Source organism: Aotus nancymaae, unplaced genomic scaffold (genome assembly GCF_030222135.1).
Source record: "Aotus nancymaae isolate 86718 unplaced genomic scaffold, 86718_ANA_hifiasm-v0.15.2.pri h1tg000108l, whole genome shotgun sequence".
NCBI lineage: Eukaryota > Metazoa > Chordata > Mammalia > Primates > Aotidae > Aotus > Aotus nancymaae.
Window position 1 is genome coordinate 38,224,930 of NW_026988523.1, and position 9,645 is coordinate 38,234,574.

Below are 9,645 nucleotides of genomic sequence, written 5' to 3' on the forward strand. Positions count from 1 at the left end.
GGAGTTTAAACACAACCATGCACGAATTTCTTATAATTTCTTGTACATATTTTTTCTTATGAAAAGGGGTATATTTCTGAAAATAGATAAATTGAACTTAATTTTAAAAGCACTAAAGAAGCTTACCTTTGAAATTCACCCAGTAGTAAATCATTTTGTGATGTGATTCATTTGCTTTACTTCCAACAAATTGTACTTTTGAAGCAATTCCATCATTATATTTCTGAATTTATCTTTTATACAATGACCCTATTATGTTATTATACAGCGATTACCGATAAGGTAAAGGCTACTAGAAAAGTTGCACTACCAGCACATTTTTCAATTACTTGTTAATAATGTCATATTTTCTTATAGTGTTATAATTTCAGTGTTAAAATTCAGACCAATTATTTAATTGTTTGTTGTATCATACACCTAGACATCATAAAAGATCAAAGATTAAAAACATTTATGCCTTCTCTTTGAAGAAAATATCATTGTAATGCTCCAGTATTCTACTTTGTAATGGACAATTTGTGTGAAGGAGCAATGGCTTGTAATGATTCTACCAGCAGATATGTGTGCCCTACAGTGGAGTGGCCAACCTGGGATCATAAAAAGAGGGGATACGTGGTCCCTGTCTAGCTGTGGAGGAGACAGTTTTATAATGCAGTTCTGTGTAGTAGAAGGAACAATGGACATAGGGTCAAAAGATATGAATTCGTCTCGGTTTAGTCCTTTGACACCTGTCTATCTAAAAATAATTCCCTAATCAGAGCTGTTCTTCAGTTTTGGGCATCTAGAGAGAAATAGTTCATCTTTGTCCTCCCTGCTCCGTTGGATGGTAATGAAATTAAATAATGTTTGCAAAAATATTTTGTAATCACAATTTCACTGTAAGGTGCTTACAATACAAAAATTAAAAAAAAAAAAAAAACCAGTTCTGTGCTACCCACATGTACAGGGATATAGAGGCCAAAGAGAGAGAAAAGATAAAAAGATTTTCTAGAGGACATGAGTTTTATTTGGCTTTGAAAAATGAGTGGTGTCTAGGGAAGAGGAGTGTAGAACAGAGTTGAGAGGAGCAAGATCATCAGAGTGAAAATAATGGAATGAAAACCCAGTGTGGAAATTACAGTAACACAGGCTCTATTCAAACTTCAGAAGCTCAAAAATCATCAGGTAGCTATGGAGCCTGGAGTTCTGCATGATACCACTGAACTCGAATTTATTCAATGTTGTTTTTTAAATTCAAATATGATTACTATAATTAGTATACAATTTCTCCATCCACAATTCTATGATGTTATCACCACTACATCCATAAAGAGGAGGAAACTGGTCTTAGAAACGATAAGTTCTTGCCCAAGATAAGTTAGCATATGCTAGAACTAGTAAATTAGTTTACAACATTTCACTTTAAAAGTCATTTTCTTTCTTCTGAATGAGAAAAGAATGTTTCTCCACTCTCTGCTCCTAAAATAAATAAGTATGAATGTGAATACAAAAAAGCAGAGACCTGAGGTATATTAATCACAGGAGTTTTCCCAGCCTACTATTTGACAGAAATCATCCATTCAGGTTCCTTATATTTTTCTTTCTTTCTTAGATATCATGTGTGATTTAATGAAGAAAGAGAATCACTCTTTGGTGAGCGTGTTTATTTTTCAAGGTTTCTCCAGCTTCCATGAGCACAAGCTCACCCTCTTTGCTGTATTTCTTACACTGTACATATTCACCCTGGCAGGCAATGTTATCATTGTGGGTATCATTAGTATTGATCATCACCTCCACACCCCCATGTACTTCTTCCTCAGCATGCTGTCAGGTTCAGAGACTGTCTACACCCTTGTCATTATACCAAGGATGCTCTTTAACCTCATAGGCCAGAGTCAGCCCATTTCTTTGGCAGGTTGTGCCACTCAGATGTTTTTCTTCATTACTTTGGCCATCAACAACTGCTTCCTGCTCACGGCAATGGGGTATGACCGCTATGTGGCCATCTGCAACCCCTTGAGGTACTCAGTCATCATGAGCAAGAGAGTGTGTATGCAGCTGGTGTGGGGGGCCTGCAGCATTGGCCTAATTGTAGCAATGATACAGGTGTCAGCTGTATTCAGGCTGCCTTTCTGTACTACAAAGGTGCCCCACTTCTTCTGTGACATCCGACCTGTGATGAAGCTCTCCTGCATTGACACCACAGTCAATGAAATCCTGACGAGGATCATCAGTGTGCTGGTGATCCTGATTCCCATGGGCTTGGTTTTCATCTCCTACATCCTCATCATTTCTACCATCCTCAAGATTGCCTCTGCCGAAGGCAGGAAAAAGGCCTTTGCCACCTGTGCTTCTCATATCACTGTGGTCATTGTCCACTACGGCTGTGCCTCCATTGCCTACCTCAAACCCAAGTCAGAGAACACCAGAGATCAGGATCAGCTGATTGCAGTGACCTACACTGTCATCACCCCCCTACTGAACCCTGTGGTATACAGTCTGAGGAACAAAGAGGTCAAAGATGCTCTGTGCAGAGCTATAGGTCAAAAACTGTAACAGAACAGGCCCATTTCAAAGAGCGTCTTAGAATATTTTCTAGAGAGGAAAAAGTGGAACAGTGTGCATGGTCAATAGAGTTAAAACTTTGAAGGTTATCAAGCAATGGTTGGGAAAGAGGAGGAGAAAACAAAGGGATTTAGCCACTTGAGAAGAGGGGAAGGTTCTCCAAAGCACAGCAAGCCTCCATCTCATAAAACAACAGGGATATTATGGGGTATAAATACAGAAAAACTCAGTGGTGTTGGAAAGTAGATGGGTTGTGTGGGCAGCCTGGGACAGAATGAAATCAGGAGAGCAGTTGGAGTTAATGAGGGGAGGCTGCTTCAGGGTAAGGTTAAAGTTTTAAATATATATATTCTATAACATTCTCTTTTGGATGTGGTGTTTCCCCTTACCCATTTAGAGCTAAGTAGATTTAACACCTAATTGAATTCATTCCTTTATGGGAAATTTAAGGTTTTTAAAAAAATCAATTTAGATACTATAAATAAAATGAATATCAGAGATAATAAGCATCTACAAAATTTAGCAGCCCTTGAAGTCTGGGTTTTTTTCATATAAGTTAAAAGTTGACCATATGAGAAAATGGAAATCTAACTTTTCAGGATATTGTTTTAGAAATATTTTTGGAAAGTAACTAAAACCCCTTGGTGATCTAGTTGAAGAAAGAGGCAGCACCAAGTACTCATACGGGCATTTATTTTATGAGAATATACAAAGGTTGTTGGTGATGTTGTATGTGAGTGTCTGAACCCAGGGTAAAGAAATTAAAATTTGCCTTTAGAAATCCTTGCAGAACAGAAAGGAGGAACTAGTGGATGAGAGTCAAAGAGGGAATCTAGAGCATGGATTAATGTAACGTGAAGATTGGGAGGATTAAATGGGTAAGGAGAATGTAGCCATCTGGTAACTCAGTAACTCAACAAAAGAAAAAGACTCATCAAACCATCAGTCCTACCATTTAAAATCCTCTAGGATGTGAACTAATACACCATCCTTCACCAGCCATCTCCATTTCCAGCAACTCCTTTCCCTACATTCTGTCATCCACATCCACATAGCCCACAATCTAACAATACCTAGTGACCAACGGTTTCCCATTTTATTATAATGCCTTCATACAGCTTGTTGTTAATGAAAATCTCTTACGGATGCCCTCACTGGCCACTCCTCAGGGTATTCTCTGGCTCACTTTGAAACAACAACCTGAATATCTCTATTTTTATGAACCCTCTAATGAGATCCCCACAAAGAAAGAAGACCACTCCTTCTACTCCTTCATATCATAACCTCCAAACACATATTGATATAAATGACCATAATGAACATTTTCCATGATGTCTTTATGGAGGAAAGCATGAAATGGGTAGTGTGTGATGTTGTAACTGGGTGAAGTCTTACCTAGGTAGACAGTTACACTCACTGTTTAATGTCTCATTTGTACCAAGTGATGAGTTTTTCACAGGACACATTCTCCTTTATGTTAATTTCAAAACTTAGGGTTGTGTTAAAATATCTTAATTTCTCAGATAGCCCATTATGGTTTAGTCTTACAAAGATTCAACTACATTTTTGAGAAAATTTATGGTGAAATGCATGAGAATCCAAAATGAAGTTACCCTGTAATTGCCAATGGTCATTTTTATTTTTACTCAGTAAATAAAAAATATCTCATTTTTATTTCAAACTGTAGCCTCAAAAACGCTACCCTATACCTTCAACCTTCTCAGTAATAGATAATATATATTTATAAACTTAGCTACTTAAAATATTAGGCAGAAGTTTTGAGAGATCAGCAGAATGAAGCGGAAAGAATATCACCATTTGAAGAAAAATACTCTATTTTCAGGCGTGGCTCTATGTTGTATATGCCATATATATTTGAATGAACTATTCAATTTCGTCAGCTTTCTCACCTATAAAACTTATATTAAAAGTTTGTTGTCAAACATATGAAATAAGTATAAAAATCCTTTAAAAATGATGAAGCAAGGTCAGATATTCTTTATTTTTGTTAAATAGCTACACTACCCATAGGGTGAATCTTTCCTTATCTGCAAAATGGAGTTACCAATCTTTACTCTGTTTTTTTCTGTCAGGTTATTGTAAGAATCAACTATGCTAGAATAGCCACAGTAGAAATTGCTGTGATAACCACAAAAGGTGTTAAGAACTATCATGTATTATCATCATTATCATCACTGTTATTAGCTAAGATAGTCCATATATTTTTACCTCTCTAATTTTTCTTGGCCATTTAATAATATTTTACCAATTGATTTTTGATTCCTACCTTCCTCTCACATACCTCTAACATCTAATTGCTATTGCATCTTTCATTAAGTCTGCAGGTCATATTATTTTGGTTCCTTATAAAAGAACATTTCCAAAACTTTGCATTACTATCTTCTGTTAGCAATTCCAGAAGTTAATGCCTATCCTCCTGCTCCAAATTGAGCATCTTTTTTTTTCTACTGGATCAATGAATGTTAATCTCTTTATCATGATCCATGGCCTCCAGTACAAAAATGCATGTTATCACATAACCCAGTATGTGTGTATACACACACATATACAAACTAAAATGCAACATTCACAAAACAGTACTTAGCTTTACTGCATGCAATGCATTCTGATGTTTCTCATTCTAGTCTATTCCATTCAATTCTTTTCATTTTTGTAATAATGTTAATGAATAGAAGCACATCTAATATACATTTTGACCAAATGCTCAATGGTTGAGAGTTAAAAATCTGTGTTCAGCTGAAGTCAATGCTGAAGCCCAATATCAGCAGACTGTTTTCCTGTACTACTAAAATAAAATTGAAATCTTATTTTAAAACAATAAAATTTAATTATTAAACAATTAGTAATCAAGTTCAAACATTTTAATTCTTAGAGGAAGAACATTTAGTCTTCATTGTCAGTTTCTAGAGTCTTCTAGCAGTCATTAAAACACATATTCATTACACAAGGTACATGTTCACTTTTCAACTGAGAAACTGAGATTGGTGGAGCAGCAAAATATCTTGGGGGGAAGTACCTTATTTCTCTCTAACTTTTATTGTCTTTATATTTTTTGTTAGCTATGGATTACAAATAATTTATCTGGGATATTATCCTTTACGATTTTGGTTGCAAAATTAGAATCCTGCTGTAAATTCATCTAGAAACGTTATAAAAATTCATGACTTAAGTGGAATTAAGAAGCTAAAAATTAATACAGTGCTTAAAACTAGTTTGATATTGCCAAACAATTTTAATTTTATAAATATGTATTTACTCTACAAGGATATAATATGCTTTTAAAAGCTATCTAATCACCAATACACTATCACTTATATTTATGTGAAGTATTCATTTCTTTTCCCATTTGTTTTACTACATAAAACTCTTAAGATTGTCCAGAAAATTAACAACTCACAATTATCATAAATTTATTATTGCATTTTGCTCTTTCAATAATAAATATAATGTACATTTTAATTGACTGTTAGAATTTCAACATATAAAGCTAACTAAGTGAAAGAATGGCTAACTATATTTGACAATGCATGTTCAAATTTTTAAAAATCCAATGACTCACTTTATTCAGATTACTGATGCTGTTATATTGATTAGAGCTAATAACCTATGCTATCACGTGATCATTTTTTTCATCTCAAAATTTAGGGATTCCAAAATATGGCACAGTGGAAGGTTTTTGGCAATTGAGTTTAAAGGGTGAAGCCAGTGTAGCAACCAAATAGCAGATTTTCTCTAAACACCAAAAGTAAATTACACTGATGTGTCCCTAGCATGACCCACTACATTTAAGGAAAACAAAGCATGTGGACGCCATAAGAGAATGTTCTACATGAGGGATTCACTGAGTTGGCTGAAATGGTAGGCAAGTGTCGGAGAAGTGTTCCTCCTCTTTCCTATTCTTTTATTCTGAAATGATGGTACAATAATCAGTATTTTTCTGATTCAAAAGCAATACATTCTTTGTGAAAAAACTCAGACAACTGTAAGGAAGTAAATGCAACCTCTGGGCTTTGGATGTTTACTATGGCACACTGAGTACAGATATCATTTCTCCTCTCTATACTCCCCAACGCTGCCCCACCAAACCCTAGAAGTGATAGGAAAGATTTAAGTAGGATTTAGGCCAGAGCTTAAAAACAAAAATGGAATTCTTCATGAACCAGCAACTATGAGGTATGAAATGAAGTCCCAAAACCAATGCAGTTAGGTTGATGAGCTATCTCAGAAGTATATGAGAGTTAAAAGTGGAGTCCAGTAACAAAAGTTGAGAGCAACACAACAGTTATTTCATATCTTGAGGTGGAGAAAAATAAAAAATAATTTAGAACTCCAGGGAATATTAACAGGGGATGTTAGCCCTGAGAGAATAGTCCTCTCCATCACTTCTTGCTTCCAGACAAGCAGAAAGAGACCGTGTTGGTGGTTCCAGTTGAGAACTATGTTTGAAGAGAGGGGCATGGCAGGGTACAAGAGTTCGGCCATAACAAAGATGCAGAGGGAAAATAACAGGACAAAAATACAGGAGAAAACAACTAGATACTAGAAGTATTGAGCTAAAAAGTATTAATATTTTATTTTTTGTGAAAGTATTTGTTGTAAGAAAAGTAAACTCAAGTCTCTCATTCAACATAAGGCTACACATACTGGATAATACTAACCATTATTTAGAACAAACAAATTAAAGTTACAGGAATTATGTCCAATGTAATTTAAAGGCAGAGATAATTCTGATTAAACACAGATGTCACATGCCCATTGTTTGCTTCTTTTTCTTAAAAATCCTATTAAGTTTAAGAAGGAAAATAGACTCATCTTCATAGCAAAAGAGAATAGAAGATGAAAGCAAATGGAGCTCAACAAAATTTTGAAATTTGGAAAGCCCATTAATAAATCGTTATTGACTCAGCACATAGGAGAATGCTGATTAAAGCCTGAGGCAGAGAAAACAACAAAAATGCCAATTTATCACCCAGAAGGCCAGAAGTATCCAAAAGCAGAAAGTAGTAACGATCTCTGAACATAAGACTGTGCAACTGGTCTAACAAACTAGAGTTGCTTCAAAGTTTTAAGACATGTTGCACAGTCAGAACCTCACCCAAACTTCAGCAGAAGGCTGGAGAGTTACTTTCAGGAAAGACTTGCAGAGACGAATTGAAGCAGAAGGTGCTACGTAATAATAATTTTGAAAAAGGTGGAGGAGAGGTAAAAGAACATCAGCAAACCTCACAGATACCGACAATAAGGGTTATAGCTATCAATCAGGAAAGTGAAGGATTTTGCCCTATGGAAATTAGCATTTCAAGAGCAAAGACTTACAAATCTAGACAGTTTGATGTCCTATTATGAAAAAGTAAGCTTACCCTAATAAGACTAGCTTCATCACATTACCCAGTTTTATCATACTAGTAAACAAAGCCCAGCAGTCTACATATCCCACCCACCCCACACACACATATACATGCACACAGAGCTTTTCAACAGTTTGTTAGTACATCACTCTTAGTTACGAATGGACTTGAAAGGATCACCACGATTTGAAGAAGGCCATTAACATAAAAAGGTACATCAATATAATAAACAAGTAACAAAGAAACATGGGAGAATAAGCAACAGTGCAGGGTATAAAGTCTTTTGAAAGATAAGTATTTAACATTTTTAGAAAGATAATAGTGAAATAAAGCAGAGTATTATATAAAAGCCAAGTTCTGAGAAGCAGAAAGAAATTTTACAAATTAAAAAATACATTAGCAGAGACAGTGTGGGGGGAAGATGGCAGAGTAGGGAGTACTAGGAATCTGTTTTCCAACCTAGAAAACAACTATGCTGGCACAATCTGTCTGATGTAAATATTTGGGAACTAAGGAATCTATTAAAGGCTTGCAACATCCAGGGGAAGGTATAAACTACAGTTAATTCTGGTCAATTTCAGCTTTAATCACAGTAGCAGCTACCCATCTCCCCACAACCAGCCATCTGGAAGACAACCTTGCACCTGTGCCTGGAGCAACCTGCACATAGCTTGTCAAAGCCAGGGTTACCCTGTCCTCCAAATATCAGGGATTTGTGCTCTGATCACTGATTGTTACTTCTGATCACAGACATGCAAACAAAGAAGTAAGAGTTGTTGCATCTCATCTGTGTTGTTGCAAGCTCCTCCTACAGCTGATGTAACTTCCAGGGGATTCAAAGGGTCAGCATCTCTCCTTCCCATTAATTTTTCTGTTTTTCGTTTGGAGAGCCAGACATTAAAGATGAGGGTATTCAAAACCAACTGCATTTACAGGGAAAATTAGAAAGTAATCATGCATGCCTAGGGAAGGGTGCAGGCTCAGAAACAACTTCAGAAGACCTTAAGTTTACACCCCAGGCTGATCTTTGGGACAAAGCTTATAATAACAACAACAATAACAAAAATAATAAAATAAAACAGCAAACTCTGGGAAAGAAAAGAATCTAATTTCTAGAATTACCACATTATTAGATTCATGTCCAATAATCAATAACAAATCAGGAAAGTACGTCCCATTCAAAGGAAAAAACATCAACAGAAACTTTCTCTGAAAAAGACATAATGGCAGGTCTACTAGACAAAAACTTTAAAACAATGGTCTTAAAGATGCTCAAAAAGCTAAAGGAAGATATGGGGAAAGCAAAAAAGTGCTATATGAAGAATTAGAAATATTAATAGAGAAAACCTAAAAAGCAAAAGAAATATTAGAGCTGAAAATTACAATAACTAAGATGAAAATCCATTAGAAGAAGTAAAAGATTTGAGCAGGCAAAAGAAAGAATCAGTAAAATTGAAGATAGGACAATGAAAATTACTAAGTCTGAAAAAAAGTTCAAGAAAGGTAAACAGAGCCTAAGAGACCTATGAAACACCATTAAGTGGACCAGTATAAATACTGGAAGTTCCAGAAAAAAAACAGATAAAGGGGTTGGGAAAATATCTTAGTATTATTACTAAGATAGGTGGAAATTTTTCCTAATTTGGTGAAACACATCAATATAAACATCCAAGAAGCTTAATAAACTGTAGACTCATACCAATACACATTATAATCAAGTTTTCAAAAGCCA

At 35.4% G+C, this 9,645-nt stretch overlaps 1 protein-coding gene across 1 annotated transcript; it reads left to right on the forward strand.

Moving 5' to 3' along the window:
* Positions 1-1,608: 1,608 nt before the first annotated feature.
* LOC105715389 (olfactory receptor 10J1-like) lies at positions 1,609-2,844 on the forward strand. Its single transcript, XM_012449721.2, has one exon. It carries the CDS (start codon positions 1,609-1,611, stop codon positions 2,533-2,535), a length of 927 nt encoding a protein of 308 aa, XP_012305144.2. The 3' UTR covers positions 2,536-2,844.
* The last annotated feature ends 6,801 nt before the right edge of the window (positions 2,845-9,645 follow it).

What these genes read in the sequence shown, in the direction of transcription:
- LOC105715389 (XM_012449721.2), top strand. Translation starts at nt 1,609, where the DNA reads ATGAAGAAAGAGAATCACTCTTTGGTGAGCGTGTTTATTTTTCAAGGT.